Genomic DNA, 19,925 nt, shown 5'->3' with positions numbered 1-19,925 from the left:
TGAGGGTGGTGAGGCATTGGCACAGGTTGCCCAGGGACACTGCGGATGTCCCATTCCTAGAAGTTTTTAAGGCCAGGTTGAACAGGGCCTTGAGCAACCTGGTCTACTGGAAGGTGTCCCTGCCCACAGCAGAGGGTTTGGAACCAGGTGATCTTCCAGGTCCCCTTCCAACCAAAACCAACCTATGATTCTATGAAAAAAGGTCTCCTGCTCCTTCAAGAGGCATCAGCATCTCTTTTTTTTTCCAACTCTCTCCATCCTTCCTGTTCTGACTTTCTCTGGGGCTTTCAGAGCCTAGACCAGGGAACACAGCACCAACGTTTCATGAGGGCAGCCCCTTTCCTGACACACGGGGTCTGCACACATCACTTCAGTCTACAGCTTGTCACCTCCAGCCACAGCCAAGAACCCAAACTGCCCCTTTGTGTTCTGGCAGCTTCTTTGCCTGTTGTGAGCTCCCACTTCAAAAGGTGCCTTCAAAGTCAGGCACACACAGCCCCAGCAGCCACCCTGGTCATTCACCCTGGTCATTCTCCTCAGTGTGCCTGTGGCCTTCCTGCTGTTTCCCAGGGTTTAGTATTACAATTCTGGGGGAAATTTTCTTGCACACCAGGAAAGCAGAGTTGTGGTGCTGCAGGGCGGTCTGCTTTAAAAAGGGGAGGCCCTTTTTAGTATTCTGCTTCTCTCTGCCAGGACCTTCCCCAGAGGACCACAAGGTGAAGCTGCTGTGGGCAGCTGGGGGATACTCCAGGATCAGTCTGTGTCCTCCTGCTTTATGCTGCTGATCGGAACAGGAAGCCCTGTGTCTCCAAACTCTGCGTCTGAGGGGTCGATGGTTTCTTCTTTCACCTGCACGGCAATGACTAGCAAGACAGAAAAAAAGAGGGAAAAATAATAAAATCAACCTCCAAACCAGCTCTATTCATGCAGATACTCAAAATGCCCCAGATTTCCAGCCCACTTCTTGAGGGTCCCTCACCACAGGCAGCCCTGTCATGCCAGTGCAAATTGATCCATGGTCACAGCACCAATCAGGACATGACTAAACCCTGGCAGCATTCAGCTGCTGGCTCCCAAGAACAACTTCTCCTAAGGGACAAAAAGCTGGTGTGGTCCATTCTCTACCTGCCTGGGTTCACACAGGGGAAATTTAACTTCAGTGAACCAAAGACACCTTCATGAGGCTCCATTCCCATGTGCACAAGGCACCTCCCCCCACCTCCTCCCCAGCACCCACCAGGGTTGGCAGGTGACCCATCCACTCTTCTGGTCACCACAGCACAACGGGCTGTGTTCACATCCTGCAACAGCCCTTAGGGGGATTGGGATGCGACTAGCTCTGCCATAGTCACCTTCTCTCTCTTCCCTAACTGATCTCACGCAACCAGACTGCTTAGTAGGGCAGCCAGGCCCCTCAGCAGACATCAAGACATTTCACACACTGCTGCCGTTCCTTGCCTGGGGGCACCCATCACTTAATGGCCAAGAGGCAGCACAGGCCTCAGGAGGGTTGGTGGCATGCAGGGTGTACACAGGAGAACTGGATGTGGCTGCTGGGCAGAGTAACTCACTCCCTTACTCTCATCAGGTGCTGGCTCTGGCAAAGCCTGGCTGGCAGCTTTTGCTTCTCGTTTTGTATTCGAGGTGGAAGGCTTCTTGACAGTCTGCTTGACGCTGCGGGCTTTGGCAGGCAACTTTTTTCCTTAATAAAGAGATAACAGAGTATGGGGAAAAGTGTGTTTCTTTTCCCCTGTAACATCAGCAACCCTGCTCCACTGAGATACCACAGGCCAGGGACGAGCACAACTGAACAGGAAGCTACATGGTCATTAGCTGCCAACTGGTTACACGACAGAAATAGCCTTCTGGAGAAAAATCCTATTGTCATCATCTCAAAATATGCTCCTTCATGTTCTCCTTCATTAAAGGCAAGGCACTTCACTGTGTGCTTAAACTCCAAGGAGCAGGTCTTGTTGGAATCAGTGTGGAGTCAGCTTTGCTTACCTGTCTGGCTCTAGTCCTAGGCAATGAGCTTGTTGGCTGCAAGGCACAGACACTGTAACCGTAATGTGCTCATTTTTAGCTGACCTTTTTATTTATTTATTTATTTATTTTTATATTCTTTAGACGTCCTTTCCTCTCCACCCCCCAGGAAGGAGTTTCTTGTCTGTCTACATGATTTGCCACACCTACTGCAACAATGACGACAACAACAGTGACAAGATGAAACAGTAAAATGGTCCAGCCCCATTACCGGCCTCTTCAGCCATCTTAAGGCCTTTTTTCCCTCAGCACAAAGCAGGCAGGGTTGCTCTCCAGCTACCCTGCAGCTGCAGCAAACATCTCCCACCGACCATGGACACAGTAGGGAAAGCAGCACAACCTCACACCTGGAAGCAAGTGCCATATATACCTCAGTCAACAGAAAACAGACTGCAAAACAGATCCTTCCCACACACAGCTCTCTGCTCTTTAGGTAACAGGGCAGGTGAGAAGGATGAAGCTGTGCTGGCAAACCCACAGCTGACTGAGGGCATCCACAGCAAGACAAGGCCTCTCTCTCCTGCTCTGATGGGACATGGACAGGGTTCCTCTAACTGGGCCCAGCCTGCGAGCGAGCGGGAGGGCACTAATCAAACATCACTCACTCTTCTTTCCATAGGGTTTCTTCTTCTTCTTGGGCACCTCCTTGGCCTTCACTGGAGTTGTGGGCTCTGTCATGGAGACGAGAGGGAAACGAAAGCCAAGTCCCATAACCAGTAGGTAACTGGGATGAAGTGACAAAAGCGAGAAACAAGATATACCCGTCCCCCCAAGCCAAAGACCTCTTCCCAAGTCAACCAGCTGAGGGGAAAGCAAGGCTCTAGCACAGATGCTGTCTGTGCTTCCAGGCGAGGGCCCAGGGCAGCAGGCTGGGGCAGCACAGGGGAGAGAGGCCCAGTACAGACTTGGCAGGGGCAGTAAAGAAACAAGATTCATAGTCTGGGACAAGAAGGAAAACACCTGCAAAGGTGAGGCAGTGGCCTCCCTGTGACAAGGGAAGGAATAAACTCTCGAGACGATGCTCTTACCTTTTACAGAGAGTAGGAGAGTTGATGAGAAAAGGGAGCATGGGCCAAGCTCCCCCTGCTACCTGGCTAAGGGTATATATAGATACACTTCGTAAAAGGGAGCTGTGCAGGGATAGGACCACCTGGAACTCTATCCAACTTCATCAGGAGCAATTAATTGGTGTGCAGGTGGGGGAACAGAGGGAAGACAGAGCCAACCTCAAATCTCAGGCTGTTTCCTCCCCACCAGACTCCTCCCTCTGCCAGCAGCTAGAATGTGGCAGCAGAGGAAGATTTATGGTAGCCAGTGCAAATGAAGGAGGTCATACGCTCCTCCCTACTCGGCTCAAAAAACAAAAGAGCCACTCGCAGAACAGGAGGAAGGAAACCTTTGTCTCTAGCGTTAAAAACCACAGTAAAATCTTCACTCACCTGGAACAACAGGTGGTTGAAGCTGGTAGCCTGTCAGCTCGCACCACCCCACAGGATAAATGTCTGGAGACTCGCAGTCCACCCACTGGTCGTACTCGTTGTCCCAGCCATCGAAATGGATGCTAAGGAGACGCTGGACTACACGCTTCACCGTGGCCACGCAGATGAGCCGGGGCTCCATCAGGTCCACTGCCTCTACCTTCATGCCTGCCTTGAAGCCGTGGTTTGGACAGTCCTGGGTGCATAAAAAATGAAAAAAGAAAACCCAAGGCCATTTTACCCAGTCCAAACCTGTACGTGACCATCAGCACACGAGAACAGGCCAGCCTCCAGCCTAAAGCAAGCAGACAGAGAACAAACCCACAGATCCAAAACCAGATCCAAGGCCAGCTATGGCCTTAGTTGATCTCAGTCCAGCCTTTAGAAGCAAGATCCTGACCTGGGGGAGCAGCGGGCAGCAGTTAAGGGACACTTTATGATCAAACCCATTACTTGACATACCCCTGGGAAATCAAAGAAACCAGCACAGGCCCAAGTGCTTCAGCAGTTTCGCTGACGTAAAGCAGCCCCCACCCTCCACCCAAACATCCACGGGCTGTGCAGAACCCACCAGGAGCCTGGAGCTCACAGGAACACTAGAAAATCACAGGTCACACTCAGAGGGACCAAGACATCATTGCACCCAGAGAGGCAGGACACTGATGTCCCAGCCAGCAAAACAGGGCCTTTACTTGGAGTTAACATACTCCCAGGCCTTGAGCTCTCCTTAGAAGTGCCAACTGGCAGCAAATTACAGCCCAGCAGAGACACTGGGTATTGTCTAGCCTGACTTCAGGATGGCTTTTGACACTGCCACAGTAAGATCCTCATAGAGAAGATGATTGAAGTATACAGGCTGGGTGAGGAGACACAGATTGAAAACAGGTTGAGTGGCTGGGCCCAGAGGATGGTTATTAGTGGCATGAATCTAGTTGGAGGCCAGTAATTAGTGGTGTACCCCAGGCGCCAATACTGGATCCAATCCTATTCAACATCTTCATAAATTATTTGGATGACATGACAGTATCATGTCAAACCAAGCACTTTTGATAGAAAACTGGGAGATCAAATATACTGGAGGGTTGTGCTGCCATCCAGAGGCACCTTGACAAGCTGGACAAATGGTAAAGTCCTGCACTTGTGGAGAAAGAACTCCAGGCACCAGCACCTACTCAGGACAGAGTGACTGGAGACCAGTTTAGCAGGACAGGGCCTGGGAATCCCAGTGGACATCAAGTTTAGTATGAGCCAGTAATGTGCCCTTGGGACAAAGAAAGCTAATGGTAACCTGGGCTGTACTATGAGGAATGTTCCCAGCAGATCAGTGGAGGTGATCCTTCCCCTCTGCTCAGCACTGACAAGGCCACACCTGAAATGCTGGCTCTAGCTGAGTTCCCCAAAACAAGAGAGACATGGACATACTGGAGTCCAGCAAAAGGCCAGGAAGATGAGGAGGGAACTAGAACACCTTTTGTATGAGGAAAAGCTGAGAGTTGTGAGTGTTCAGCCTGGAGAAGAGAAGGCTCAGGAGGATCTTATTAATGTGTATAAATGCCTGAAGTGAGGGTGCAAAGATGGAACCAGACTCCTCTCAGTGGTGCCCAGTGCCAGAACCAGAGTCAATGGGCACAAACTGAAACACAGGAGACACCTTTAACTATGAGGGCACCTGAGCACTGGCAGAGAGGCTGTGGAGTCTCCATCCACAGAGATATTCAAAAGTCATCTGGACATGGTCCTGGGCAACCTACTACATGTAACCCTGCCATAGCAGGGGTGTTGGACAAGAAGAACATTCCATCTAAGTGATTCTGTGACAGCTGGAGCTCTTGTGCTCCTCCTTGCTGACTCCAAGCATCCCTACACATCTCTTCTTCCTGGCAGCACTCACCGTGTTGAAGAGCCGTGATGGAGCAGGTCTTGATTTAGTCTCATCCAGGTAACTTTCCCAGTTGAAGGTCTTTGCATCTTGCCCTGCAGCAGGAAGAAATGCTAAGAGGTAAAAAGGCAGTCACTGGGCCGACCAGTTGGGGGAAAAGGCAGAATAGGCAGGAAGGAGGCATAGCACCTGTTTTTGCAAAGCAGTTTCATGAACCAGCACGTACAGCCTGATCTTGGACATAAACCTAGAGCACAGGTTCCATGGAGTCCAGCACCCCTCCCCCATGGGCCAATACAGAAAAGTGCAAGCTACAGCTCTGAACATCTGTGTCAGCCATAGACCACAGAGAAAGGTGAGGAGCAGCAGCAGGTAGGAAGAAGTATGTTCAAAACACACCACTAAGACCAATCTTTCTCCCACCAGCAGGAACAAAGGAAGACAGAACAACACTGCACAGAAGTGCTGCAACACAGAAATTCAGAGTAGGCCTTTTTGTGTATGGCTAGATGAGGCAGCAAAACCACTCCTAGGGTGACTGCCTTTTATGAGTTTGCAGAAACACTGGTCTCAGATTTATTCATAGAAAGAAGAATAGAGACAACTCCTGACACTGAAGGACTGACTCATGCAGCAATGGCTCTGCTTATCCCCTCTCATCCCCCTTCTACTTTATATCTTCCATTTTGCTCAGTTTGGGGATTGTACACCTCTCCCACTGAACGGTCAGGAGCTAACCAAAATTCGGCATATGGGCAGAGCTCGAGTGGCCTGGCTCTCTGACCTAGCCCTATCTCTCCGAAAAAGCAGCAGATTGGTACCTTCTGTTTTTGATTCATGTGAACCTGATCCTCTCAGAAAAGCACTGCCCAGCAGGTTCTGCATGCAGGCCTGTACTGCATGAGTCCAAAACTCACCTTTTGGAGGGGTCAGGTCGATGTTGTTCCTTTTACAGAAGTTGACAGGGAAAATGGCGTGTGAGGAGGCATGATAGCAGAACCAGTCGGAGCCATCAGCAGATGTGGCTCCATCAATGCTGATCATGAGATACCCATCCAGGAGGACCTGGGATGGGAGGGAAGGGCATGAGTGTAGAGCTTTGCTCAATCTCAAAGGATTCTCCCAAGAATCACCACAGATCGATCACAATTGTCACTAGATAGTAAAATGCAATATTACATGCTCCAGGGCACGCAGTAGCCTCTCCTGATAGGTTAGTCAACACAAGCTGATCCCCAAAGCAGTAATTTCTGCAGGACTGGGACCAACAGTAATAGCCTTGTGAAAGAACTATATGAAAAGCCATAAATGGTCAGGAGCTCTGTTCTCCCTCAGAAACACTTTATTGGCAGCCCAGAAACCCTCTACACCAGCCAGATCATGAATTTGTTACTGGGCAGAAGGGAAGGGCACCACCCTTGGATTTGCCACTTCCTACAGCAACAAGTCTTGTCCCATCCTGTCACTCACTGGTAATTGGTGCCTACCAATGTAATAGGCATGCCTGCCCCATCCTCTTCCATTGCCAAGCAATGGCTGAAGGGAACATTTTACAGACAAAGAACTCTTCTACCGTCCTCCTGCCAAACTCCAAGTCTCAAAGTCCTCTGCTTGGATTCTATGAGGGCAAACAACTTCTTGAGAAAGCAGGAAAAGCCCAAGTTGATGCTATACCTCAGGGCGTACAACGCACCTCACTGAGGAAACCTGGGCAAGTAATTTATTTCCCCCACACTAGCACAAGAGTAGAGCTTACTACCACCTCATCAAGAGAGACTGAAGGAAACACGTCCATCCTCAGCTTCCTACACCAGTGAATGCTGCCCATACAGAGACTCACCGTTCCCCACACAGAGGTCACCTCACAACTCTTGCCTTCTCCTTTCCACAGAGGCCTCTCTTTGTGCACTCTCAGAACCAGAGAACAAATCCTCTTTGCATGTCCAGGGGTGGCAAACGGGTGGCTGCCAGTCACACACACACCGGACAGCTGGCTTGCAGACCAAGCGTGCTTATCTTTATGCTGTCTAGTAAGGCACATGTGGACAACTGCCAGTCTTAATCAGTTTCTCAGACCTCTGAGGTAACATCCCAGTTCCCTCCACACACTAGCTGTCTACCTCTCTCAACAGCCCTCTCCTCTCCCTCATGCAAAATCCTGCCCAGTCTTATTAATTTGAAAAGACCCGAGGAGAAGATGGACTATCTCAGGTAAACACAGCAGACCCCCCACTTAACACCCACTGAACTTACCTTGCAAACAGTGGCCACACAAATGTTGCCCAGATTCAGGGGGTCAATAGCTTCCAGTTTCATGCCTTCCTCAAACCATCCACCTTCAGAATACACAGCTCGTACCTAAGGAAGACTCTGGTGTACCATGTGCTGCCAGGTATGGGACAGTCCCATCCTGACACCAAGCACAGCAAGTGCAAATAGAATTATTAGAACCTCTTCACTTGGCTCAACTCAAGTTGGGAAGAGAAAGAAGAAATACTACAAGAAATATAAAGCGACACAAACCAATACTGTGTTTGTGTCAGCAACCTCCTGCCAAGGCTCTGGTCAGTCAGAGAGCCAGGTCCAGCGTTCAGCTGCTGCTCCACAGCAAAGCAAGCCCCCTCCTCACCTCAGGCCCTACCAGCATGATCCAGCTCTTTGTTGGAACTGGTCTCTCTCATGCAATCATCTTCCCTCTCCAACTCAAAGCTCCAAGCAACTACTTGTCCTTCAGTTGAGTCCCTCCATCTGTTGTTGTCTTTTAGTTCTTCCAACTTTCTATTTTGGCCTGCCCCAGCCTTGACACCCCAAACACCTTACTGCCCTTAACTCTAACAGACAAATGAGCCACCCTCAACAACCCACACGGCAGCATGTACACCCAAGGAAGGAAGCGGTATCACCCTTTCCTTTGCTGTAACCCACAGGGAAAAGCAGACTTGTCCTACCTTCTTAAACAGATAGGGGACGGCATCACAGTAAATCTTCCTGAAGGTGGGATGGTTTGCCATGTCATTGCGCTTTTCTTCTGGGAGGAATGGAAGAAACAAAGGTAAAAAAAACCTGCAGCAACTGCAGTAAGTAAATATATTGGTTATTCATTTCCTGGAGAGAGCTTAGCTGCTATTAATGCCCTTGATAAGAGACCATGTAATAGAAAGAACAAGTCAGTTTCTCTACACATTCTCATAAAACAGGCTGTGATGCAGGACTTGCTCAAAAGCAGGTGGCTTTGGTAAAGTCCGGAAAACACAACCTGATGGCATCCAGTGTTACAGAAGCCAGCATGAACTTCCTCAAAAAGACTATAAGCATCTGTGATGCTGCAAAGTCTGCATTCTCATACTGAGGGGATAGACTACCTGCTTCAAGTGAGAAACCCTACAATCCCCTGTCCTGACCAGTGGTAGCAGATCACAGGGCTTTTATCTATCCGGGGAAAAGCAGCAGACCCAAAACCAAGCAGACTTTATCTGTCAGGTCCTGAGGCAACTGTCTGACTCCCAGAATGCCCAGCCTGGTGTCAACTGCAGGATCTGGACAGTTCACAGCACATCAGAAGATGCTTTGCAGTGGTCCAATCTTTACCTGTCTTCTTTATGTCGTGGCCCACTCTCCGTGACCAGCCCACGGGATGGATGAGAGGACTCCACATGTGGCACCAGAAGTCATCGTCGCTGTCACCGTCCTCATAGAGGAGTCTCAGTCTGCCCCCAATCACTGTGTCCACCACTGCCATGCGTGTCTGGGACACATGGTTCTTATCCACCACCTCGACCCGCATGCCCTGCCGGAACGGGTACTTCATGCTCTCTGCCATCTGGCAACAACCGACAGAGGAGGTGAGGTCAATCACACTTGGTGTATTCCTTCTCCAAACACTTCAGAGAACAGCATTCCACACAGACATGCTGGCCAAACCCCGGCACTGCCCAAACTGACTGGGAAGGGATGTGTGGGAGTGGGTTCATCAGGGGGACAGGGAGCTGCCAGCCCCAGCCATGACAGCACGGTTGGACACACACACCCCAAGTCTCCCTTGTCATGTGGCCTCATGACAGCTAACCCTGCCCCAGCCCAGCAGCTACGCCCAGCCAGCACCTTGTGTGAACATTCCTAGTATGAATTGCTGTTCACCAGGAACTGAGTGAGGAATTGTGTGCCTTTTTGAGTCACAAAAGAGACCACAAGGGTTTCACAGCTGGAAGCAGCTAGAGGTGTAGCTTCCCAAAGGGAAAAAGAATTTTCAGTTCACTTTAAGTGAGAGGTCAGGTTCTTATTTTCTCCTTTTTACTCTGATCAGAGGTTGAGCTACATGATGATCTATCTTTCAACTCCACATCCAAAGCCAGAGTTACTCTGCAGACTGACCCAGAGACACAGGCTAGGGAAAGAGTCACTGGCTGCCTTCTAACTGATTTCTTTGAGACCTTCTCTTTGCTGATACAGCCTAGTCCTACTCACCCTCAAGTGCCCAAAGGTGTTTATAGAACATCTGACATTTTGGAACTGTGAGCCTGAATGCTGTACAGCAACTAGGAATGACAAAACAGACTCAGACACCCAAACCAGCCTATATCCAAATCCAGAACTTTTAAGCTAAGGACTTCCCCTTCCACATCCTGTTCATTAGGTGGGAGTGGAGATGTTGAGGGGAGAAAGATACTATCCATGTTTGTTTCCCTCTGCCACTTCCCTTCCAGCTACAAGCTGTGGTCCAGGAACAAGCAGCTACAAACACCCTCTTAACTTTCTGAGAAGCAACATGGGAAACAACAACTATATCAAGGTCTCCATCTCAGTGTCATTAATTGCCTTGCACACAGAAAAACCCATCACCTGCTTTCCTGCCTGCTGCCTCTGGGACCATCTTCCTTATCTGTCATTTCCAAAGCTGCCAGCCACAAAAGAGCCTCTTCTCTCTGACAAGGTCTAATCTCAGTGTAGGCTACATGAAAACAACCACGAGAACTAAAAAAGCTCCCAGGGCTACAACACTTTGAGGAAGCCTCTGCCTCTCTCACTCCCTCCAGGCTGCTCTGTTTACCAACACTGAAGGCAAAGGTTTTTGACTCTCAGAGCTATTCTCTGGCACTGAAACAGGATGGGGAAAGGCCAGGTTGCAGCTGCACCAGCCTCTCCTTTCAGCAAAATGCCAAACCTCAACCCCTGTATTTCCCAGCAGACGACAGTTTTTAAAGCCCACCTATGACCCAAAGGAAAAACCGTTGTGTTGACAGAGCACGAAGGCTGTGCCACTACCCACAGCATCATGACAGATACCTTAGGAGCATGGGGAACCACTCACTGCCCCTGCCCTGAGGTGTCAAGGCACACAGAAGTTGCACAGATCAGAACAGAAGAGACACGTTGAGCACACATCTCTTGGCTTCAGCTTCATTTCCCCATGCAAAATGACAGTCTCCCACATTTACCTTCATGTGGAAATCCACTGGGATGGTCCTGGCTCCCACCAGTTTTTTCATGAGGTAACTTCTCCAGTCAGTGTACTTGGCATGGATAGCTACAGGCACACAGGGGAAAAGCACATCTTTATGACTGACATAATTACATCACCACCCTACAGTTTTCCATCTCTCCAAGAACCTATTTGCATTAAAAGGCTTTATTCACATTCAGATTCTGTACTCTCGTTCTGCCAGCTTGCCCCCACAACAGGCTGCAAGGGATCACCATTACAGAACGGACTGGGCCAAGCAGACTCTCAACTCCACTGATCTAGCTGCGGAAGTGGTAGAAGAACAAAAGCACGTGAGCCACACAAAGCAAATCTCAGCTTGCTGAAGTTCTGCTAAACTGGCACCCCTCTCTGAACTGCTAGCGGAGCAAGGACTGGAGCCACTGTGCTTCTCAGAAACACTGTCCAGGATGTAAGACCAAAAAGCTCCCCCAAGGTTAAGTCCAGCCACCATGTGGAGTAGAAGGAGGAACAGCCACCTGCATTAGTCTCCACAGGTCTGACATCAGCTCTGCATCCAGCACCCCCAGGGTTGACCACAGGGAGGTGCAGAGGGAGCAGTCCAAGCAGTCTCCGGCTTCCCAAAGAACACATTGTTGCTTGTAACTCAAAGCACAAATGCAGCTGTGGTCCTACATACAGTGGGAGCACCTGTCCTCCTGTGCTGGGCATACACCAAGGCTCCTCCATGCCCAGGAACATCCTGATCCCTCTTGCCCCACACTCACTTTGTGGTGGTACCAGGATTTTGCTGTTGATGGCACACCAGCCAATAGGGTGAATATCCACTGTGCCCAAATTGCACCAGAAGTCATGGCCAGCATCATTCTCAAAGCCCTCATATCGCAGAAGGGCCCTGTATCCTGCCAGGACAGAGCAGACAACCAGACAAAGGCATTAGAGGCCAAGAATTTGGCACCACAAGCTTAGTACCTACAGCAGGGCCTTCAGAGCTCTGCACAGATTATCAGAGCTTCTCCAGACATTCTGGAGGCAGAACTATTCCTGCAAATTGCCCAGCAACCAAAAGTGGAAACACACGCTGGTTTCCTCTCACTCCCGCACCCTGGTATTTCCTGTCCCAAAATCTCTCAGCAGTCGCAGATCTCCAAAGAGATGCTGTTTTGCTTGAGCAGCTACACTCAGCTCTCTAAAGTTTCCCTCAGAGGTTAGCCATCCCCAGCTGTCAGAAATTACATCAGACACATACCCACGATCTGGATGACAGATGCGATCCAGTACACGCGGCTGGGGAGCACAGCATCGCTGTTCAGCACTTCCACTTTCATACCCTTCACCACATCGTCCCACTGATCGAAGAGCGGCACCTGAAAGATTGAGGCAACCCCATTGGGAGAGGGATGTGGACAGTGAGAGCAGGGCTCAGGCCCTCCTTCTAGCTTTCAGAGACATGTCTTAGGTAGCTACACTTTCACCCTAAGTACAGGCTTACATGTACCAACACCTTGAAATGCAATTGAATTGTCCTTGACATCATACAGGGATGATCACTGAGGATCCCAAAAGGCAGAACATCATATAGCTACACTTAACTATTTCATTGCCAGCTGTCCTATTATCCCAAAGAAGCTGCTGCCATTTCTCTATGGCATATATATATTGGCACATATATATATATATTATACAGTACATATATTGGAGGTTGTAGCCAGGTGGGTACCAGCCTCTTCTCCCAGGTGACCAGCAGTAGGACAAGAGGACACAGCCTTAAGCTGCACCAGGGGAGGTTTAGGTTAGACATTAGAAAGAAGTTCTTCACAGAGAGTGAAGAACATGGACATTGGAATGGGTTGCCCAGGGAGGTGGTGGAGTCACCATTCCTGAAGGTGTTTAAGAAAAGACTGGATGTGGCACTGATTGCCATGGTCTAGTAGACAAGGTGGTGTTGGGTCAAAGGACTCATGTCTCCGAAGTCATTGGACTTGATGATCTCAGAGGTCTTTTCCAACCTAGTTGATTCTTTGATTCTGTGATATAAATACCTAACAATCAATAAAACCGCTGTGTCTGCCTGACCTATCCTAAAGAAAAAAGAAAATGTGGTCAGTATTATCACAGACCACAGCTCAAAAGGAACACAACAAATAAGTGTTACTAGAATCAGACATGCTGGAGGGGCAGCTATAGCAAGGCTCACATAAGCTGTATTCCTGCCTGCACATCACCCTGGGCTCTGCTCACCCATACAAACTGCAGAGGTAACTGGGAGCTTCCCACTATTGCCTTCAGTCAAAATTAATTCTATCCCCAGTCAGCACTGGGCCATCGCTACCAGCACTGTTTCTATCAGGTACGCCTCTGCTTCCTCCCCCGAAACCCCTGGTCCCTTTGTGAGACTCTCATTCTTAGCTGTGAGAGGCCCCAGCTTCTTCTTTCCTTGCATCACTTGGGGCTCAATAACCACCCACTGGGCCTCTTCTCACCACCTGTCCCAGGAGGACAGGGGAGGTCTGTGCACATGACATGCCCCATGTGCACTGTGATGCCCAGCAAAGCAGAACTCACGTGTTTGAAGCAACTGACAGGTGCTGCCTTGTAGCCGTGCTCCTGCAGGTACTTTCCCCAGTCAAAGCCCAGGACTAGTGCTACAAGCAGACAGAAGAGCAGAAAATCAGGTGAGATCACAGAAAAGGTACAGAGTGCTCAGTTACTTCTGGAATACAGCCTGCAGCCTCCAGGCACTAGGACACTCTGTCCCAGCACTCTGCATTCCAGTGCGTTTTCCCTGGTGGGAAACTAGATGCTATGAGTGCATGGTCACCAGCCCCCGAAAGAGGTAAAATATATTATTAATCAATCTTTACTGTCACTTGCTCCTGGAGAAGGGGGAGCAGGAGGGGCAATAAAAGGGTCTGAGTCCAGCCCAGGGCTCAAGCGCTCCAGGGACAGTGCACCCTTTCAGTGCTAAACCACTTTGCAGCTTTGCCCCTCAGCAGCAGCACTGCAGGTTCACATCAGCAGCACTTGCTTCCCCAGAGGGTGCTGGGAAAATCAGAGTAAAGCACTGAGATATTAATCCTACAGTCACTCCTGATCCAAGGCTACAGCTCTGCTCCATCACTCACTGCTGCTGCCATGCCCTGGGGCTCACCTTTTCCCTAACACAGTAACCTGCTGCTCTTTCAGCTGCAGTGACTGGTGGTTGTTCAAGTTAATCAGTGAGTGACTCAGGGGAAATGTAACTCCCACAAGCAGTGGGGCAGCAAATGGCTGAGAGCAGCAGGACACCTTTAAGTCACCTTTGCCAGTAGAAGTCAGCACCTCATGGGACTGGGACTACAGAGCTTACACTCCAGCTTGAGCCATATGAGGATGAGGCTACAATAATGGATGGGCAGGAACCCACCAGGGCTCCATTAGCACTGGCAGGGAGAGGAAAAGAGGCATGCCCTGTGTCCTGGCAGCCTGTGGCAGAGCAATCCACACACATCATATCAGTACAAGGCAGTGCACCAGAGAGGAGGAGGAGGAGGAGGAGGACTGCAGAGCTTACAGCCCTCACGCTGTCCCTATTTCTGTGGTCCCAGCAGCTGCACCTCCTCACACCTCACCTACACTCACCATCCTGACCTGTCAGTGTCCCATCTGCCAGCTGTCCCGTGCCCTGCGAATGGAGGAAGGCCCCGATCTTGGCCGACCAGGATGCCTTGTGCAGAACTTTAGCTTTCTTCGTTGGTGGTTTCCCCTACAAAAGAAGGAACATTAGGAACATTAGTTACACAGGAGAGGAAGCCACCCTTTGGAAGCAACTGGTCAGCTGGGCATGCATCTCTTCCTTGGGCCAATTTTCAAGTTACTACAATATTTACTAACGCTAACAGGAACAAGAAGAAACAGCATGTAAAAGACCAATGTGTCCTTCTTCAGCTTTTAGGAAGCACCATTTTTCAGCTGGCATGTATTCTCTGGGGACTTCAGGCAGGAAGAACATGGGAATGTCAGTCTGATCTTTAATTAGAGAGCAGCAACCACCCATCCCTGCATACAGGCAAATCCTGCTCCATCCCCAGGACAGATCAATCACAGAATGGTTTTGTCTGGAAGGAGACTCCGAAGATCCCCTAGTTCCAACTCCCCTTCCATGGGGAGGGACACCTTCAACTAGGTGCTCAGAGGGCGCTCAGAGCCCCATCCAACCTGGCTGTGAACACCCCCAGGGATGGGGCATCCACAGTGTCCCCAGGAATCTGTTCTGGTGCCTCACCACCCTCACAATAAAGAATTTTTTCCTAATATCTAATCTAAACCTACTCTCTTTCAATTTGAACCCATTCCCTTTTGTCCTGTCACTACATGCTCTTGTAAACAGTCTTGCCCCATCTTTCCTCTAAGTTCCTTTCAGGTACTGGAAGGTTGCAATTAGGTCACCTCTTCTCCAGGTTGAACAATCCCAACTCTCTCCCAATTTTTCTCATAGGAGAGGTGCTCCATCCCTCTGATCAACTTGGTGGTCCTCCCCTGGACTTGCCAACTCTGTTCTGCTCCCTTGTCCAAGAAGGCAGTCTCCCAGGGGATCCCATTGACAACCTCCCTGAAGAGCTGGAAGTCTGCCTCCCTAAAGTTAAGGAGCCTGACTTTACTCCTCACCTGACCTATATTCCTCAAGACTGCAAACTCCACCAATGCATGGTCACTGCAGCCCAGGTTGCCTCCGATCTCGACATCCCCAATTTGCTCACTTACACTGATGATCATCAAATCTAGTATTGTGTTCCCTCTGGTAGAGCTGTCTACACCTGGCTTAAAAAGTTATCCTCCACGCATTTCAGAAGTCTCCCGGGTTGCCTACAGCTTGCTGTGCTACCTTCCCAGCAGATATTGGGTTGATTGAAGTCCCCCAGCAGGACAAGAGCCTGTGAGTAAGATGGAGCCTGTGAGCAAGATGGAAGGGTTTTAACTCACCTGCAGTCTGGCCAGGATGCTGGCCTTCTTGGAATTGGAGGAGTAGCTTCTGGAGCAGGAGACGCTGCAGAAACGTTTGGTTTTGGAGAAGAAAGCTTCCCTGGTGCCCACAATCCCACACATCTCACACACAGCTGAGAGAAGGAAGGGACAAAAACATGAGCATTTGGCAGGGTCACTGCACTTCAAGGACAGAGCTGAGAGAGGTTAACCCTCATTACACACAGCATCTCTCCCACGTAGCCCAGAAAATGCAGTCTGAATCCAAAGCTGTTCCCAAAGCATCCCCAAGGTGCAGTCATACACCCTTCAGTGCCCCCATCCTTCGCTCCTTCCATCCTGCACATGTTTTAGGCAGAAGAGGCAGTACCTGGTTCGGAGCCACTGTCTTCCATGAGCCGGCCTGTGGATGGCTGGTGCATAGGAGAGGTTGAAAGCTCTCCAGCTTCCCTGTCTGCCACCTCATCGTCACTAGACTCCTCCAGACAGGAGCTGCTGTCACTGCCCATGCTGCTGTTGTAGCACGTGAGGCTGTCATAACCCCCAAAGATGTCCAGTTCATCATCCTCCTCATCGTCATCGCCTTCCTCCTCCACCCGCTCCAAAGATGAAGTTTTGTGGCAGAAAGCAGACACCAACTGCAAAAAGAGCCAGTCAGAAATGACATTTGACACCCCACTGCACAATAAACCTGCCTTTGCTGACGGGGGAGGGGGGCCTTTTGTGCCAGGGAGAGGCCTCAGGGAGAGCAATCAGTGCACACAACAACCCCAAAAGGCAGGAGTCTGAATTTCTAGTAGGAAAGTTATTCCACAACAGGTACATGTACTGGTATTCCACAGGCTGCATTCTGCTTCCCAAGAGGAAAGTGCCACAGAGCTGCAGCTAGATTGAAAGCAACTTGAGGAACATGGAAAAAGTACAGAGAACTACACTGCCATGCTGATGAAGGGCAGATCAGACTGTGTCCTTCCAGTAAATGTTTCTCCCAACACAGTTGCACGGCACAGCAGTGCAGGCACCATCAACAATAAAGTCCCACGGGTTTCTAGAGCAGAGCAGAAAGCTGCTCTGGCCACCACAGCTCACAAGACCAGCACAGCCTGGAAGTCAGCAGGGCAAACTCGGCTCTGGAGACAGTTCATGTCCTTTGGAAACTGCACAGTCCACAGCATGCCTTGGTTCAGAAATGGCACCACCAGGACGGCAGAACTTAAAATAGTTTGTTGTAAATTTATGCCTACGCCCAGATGCCTCCACAGCTAAACATCTTCACTAGCTCTTCATACTTGCTGTTACAGCAGGAGAGCTGCGAGGCAGAGACTGAAGAAAGAACAGAGAAAACCTGTGACTGTGTCTCAGAACAGGAGAATCTGGAACTAAGCTCCAAATAAGCATAAAAGCAGCTGGGAAAAGCTGTTAGCAACTCAGGGAAGAGCAGCAAGAAGTTAGCACCAGCACAGGGAGTGATGGAACAGAAAGGTAGACTCCCACACCTACATGAGGCACCAGGATACAGTTGTTCATCCAAGTGGGCAACAACAAGAGATCATCAGCAAGTCCATCACCCTCCAGTGCTAAATTCCCTCTGATCCCCGGCTCCGGGTTATCATTAGAGACACATGGACAGGAAGACCAGATTTCACTCACTGCCGACTCCCCACATTCTCCCTGGCTTTCCCACAAGACAGACCCAAGGTTCCCCGCTGCTCCCTGAGCAGAACTGCTCTCCTGCGGATCCACGCCCTCAGACAGCATTCTCGACGTTTGAAAGGCACAAACTTCTCAACCCCCCCACATTTTTATCGCCTTACGGTCCCTGTGTGGGCGTGCACCTCCCACCAGCTCGGAGGACGAGAGCGTCTTTGGATCGCTCCTCTTCCACCACACGCGAATGAACCTTCCGGACACTTTAGAGCCCTCCTCCAGTGCAAGGGCAGCACCATCCGGCGCCTCCTCAGGGAGGCCAGGGGGACGAAGGGGCCCGTCCCGCCGGGGTTAGACCGACCCATCGCCGCCTTCAGCACCAGCACCAGCCGAAACCGAGGCTGAGGCCGAGGCCCCGTCTCGCCCCATCCCACCGCTCACCTCTCCCCGGTCCCGCTCCATGGCTCCCGGGACGGGATAACCCGCCTCATGCGCGCCCAGCGGGTCCCTCCTCCGGCGGCGCGTCTGATTGGCGGCAGAGGCGGAAGGGACAGCAAATCAGCGGAGAGCTTATTCCCGCCGCGCTGCCCGCGGGGCACGACGGGAGCCGTAGTTCCCCTCCCGCGGCCACGGCCTCCCCCCAGGCTGGTTACCAAAGGGTCCTCACTTCCTGTGCTTCTCTTTTGAGCCACCTCCATCGCCACTATTTGGGGAAATATGGAATATTAGGACGTGCTGCCACGAATCCAGGGATAGCCCATTCCCTTTGTTCTGTGGAGTCATTCCTTTAAGAAACAGACCAGTGACCTTATTTAAGAACTTGACATGAAATTTTAACTATTATATGATTTGATTGACATTTTTGGCAAGAATTAATCTCTCTCAGTATGCTTTCTTGTTTTCCCTCAAATAGTCCTCAGCTATTATTGTATCTTTACCTTCTGTGAGCAGCTGGTGGGGCTGGTTTTGTGTTATCTTGTGGCTCCCAGGCTCCAGCACTTCCCTAAGTCTGGGACAACACTCTTGGCCCCAGAATCATGGCATGGTTTAAGTTGGAAGGGACCTTAAAAGTCATCTAGTGCCGCTCCTTTTGCTGTGAGCAGGAACACCTTCCACTAGATCGGGTTCCTCAGAGCCCTGTCTCCAGCCCCGCCTTGAGCACTTCCAGGGGTGGGGGGTCCACAGCTTCTCTGGGCAACCTGTGCCAGTGCCTCGCCAACCTCACAGTAGAGAATTTCTTCCTAATATCTAATCTAAACCTGCCCTCTTTCAGTTTAAAACCATTGCCCCTTGTCCTGTCGCTATCTGCCTGTATAAGAAGTCCCTCTCTCCACTTCTTATAAGCCCCTTTTGGGTACTTGAAAGGCTGAAGTGAGATTTCCCTGAAACTTTCACTTCCCTAGGCTGATCAACCCCCAGCTCTCTCAGCCTTTCAAGCAGCTTATGTAACAACATTACAAACGATAAAACACCCCAACAACACCCCAAACTTCAGCCCCATAGACAGATCTGATGCCCAATCACCATCAGCGTGGGGGTCCGAACAACAGGTCCCTGAAAGTGAAAGCAGATGAAATAGGAAAAAATGAAATAAGAAAAATGAAAATATGAAAGCATAGCCAAGAAGCGTCTCAGTGTATGTCTCTTGGCATTGATTCTTTTTTACTCAAAAGGCAAGTCCCCTGGAGTTAGTTCTATTTCCCTTTTATTTTGTTATCACTGTCATTTTGTTGACATTGTAAAACGAATAAAGAAAAAATAAAGGCCTAACTGAACATTCCTATTCTGTATAGAGTTTGTAGTGAGTAGCTGAACAAATAACATGTGAAGCACATATTTCTCTCTCGTGCCTATTGTACAGCCTTAGCTGCAGGTGAAGGTAAAGCAGCATGGGAAATGTTCATTCCCAAAGCTTAACCTTACTGTTACACAGCAAATGGCTTTTAAAATATTTAAATAATGGAGTTAATAATGAAATCAGTTATAAAACGCTGTTATTCTTTTGCAAATACTGCTAGACAGTGCACTGCATGGCAGACTAGAAAGCTGTTTCCAGAAAAGACACAGATACAAAATTAAAAGTTCATTAAGTCTTTCTACTGCAATAACCTTTCATGGAACACATTGTGAGGTATAGCTGCTGCGCACCCCCTGCTCCTTTCCCAGAGCAAGCGGCACTGCTCCTTATAGGTCACAAACAGGCTGGTTCAAGGTTTCTTGAAGGCTTGGGAAAAAATGAGTTCTGTGTTGACACAGAACAGACTTAAAGGCAGTCCCCATCTTAGGGCTGTTCATTTGTCATTACAGTTCAAAGTAAGCCTTTTCAATAAGTAATAGTATTTAAATAAATTAATTTTAATGGAAATCAAATTCAATTTGATTCAGGAATACTTATTCTCTTAAATAATAAAAACTCTGTTATGTAACATGAATTGTAATATCTTTGCAAAGACAGTTCCTTTCTTTAGGGAGAGAA

The 19,925-nt window shown here is 49.7% G+C and overlaps 1 protein-coding gene across 4 annotated transcripts; it reads right to left on the bottom strand.

The window, feature by feature from the left end:
* Positions 1-241: 241 nt before the first annotated feature.
* L3MBTL2 (L3MBTL histone methyl-lysine binding protein 2) lies at positions 242-17,978 on the bottom strand. Of its 4 annotated transcripts, none has more exons than XM_027885041.1 (17): positions 17,891-17,978; positions 16,173-16,440; positions 15,803-15,936; positions 14,462-14,585; positions 13,406-13,485; positions 12,090-12,207; positions 11,608-11,742; positions 10,836-10,924; positions 8,989-9,220; positions 8,349-8,428; positions 7,654-7,758; positions 6,318-6,465; positions 5,413-5,495; positions 3,483-3,717; positions 2,649-2,714; positions 1,572-1,702; positions 242-863 (listed from the first exon to the last, which is right to left on the bottom strand). In XM_027885041.1, exons 1-17 carry the CDS (start codon positions 17,909-17,911, stop codon positions 846-848), a joined length of 2,067 nt encoding a protein of 688 aa, XP_027740842.1. In that variant the 5' UTR covers positions 17,912-17,978; the 3' UTR covers positions 242-845. The 4 variants fall into 4 exon arrangements, with proteins under 4 accessions (XP_027740842.1, XP_027740839.1, XP_027740840.1 ...); XM_027885038.1 differs by having other exon boundaries at positions 1,580-1,702; XM_027885039.1 differs by having other exon boundaries at positions 1,580-1,702; positions 14,471-14,585.
* Between the last annotated feature and the right edge of the window lie 1,947 nt (positions 17,979-19,925).

This window comes from Empidonax traillii, unplaced genomic scaffold, assembly GCF_003031625.1.
Source record: "Empidonax traillii isolate 1590-97213 ecotype Southwest subspecies unplaced genomic scaffold, ASM303162v1 scaffold159:size1039807, whole genome shotgun sequence".
In the NCBI taxonomy this organism is placed as follows: Eukaryota; Metazoa; Chordata; class Aves; order Passeriformes; family Tyrannidae; genus Empidonax; species Empidonax traillii.
Note: the sequence above shows the minus strand (reverse complement) of the source record. Positions and strands in the feature narration are given on the sequence as shown.

Bases quoted from the DNA above. Each gene is read 5' to 3' on its own strand.
- L3MBTL2 (XM_027885038.1), bottom strand. From the start codon at position 17,911: ATGGAGCGGGACCGGGGAGAG. The intron at 8,429-8,988 runs GTAAAGATTGGA...CATTCCTCCCAG, and splicing joins CCACGACATAAAGAAGACAG to AAGAAAAGCGCAATGACATG. The intron at 5,496-6,317 runs GTGAGTTTTGGA...TTCCTGCTGCAG, and splicing joins CGACCTGACCCCTCCAAAAG to GGCAAGATGCAAAGACCTTC.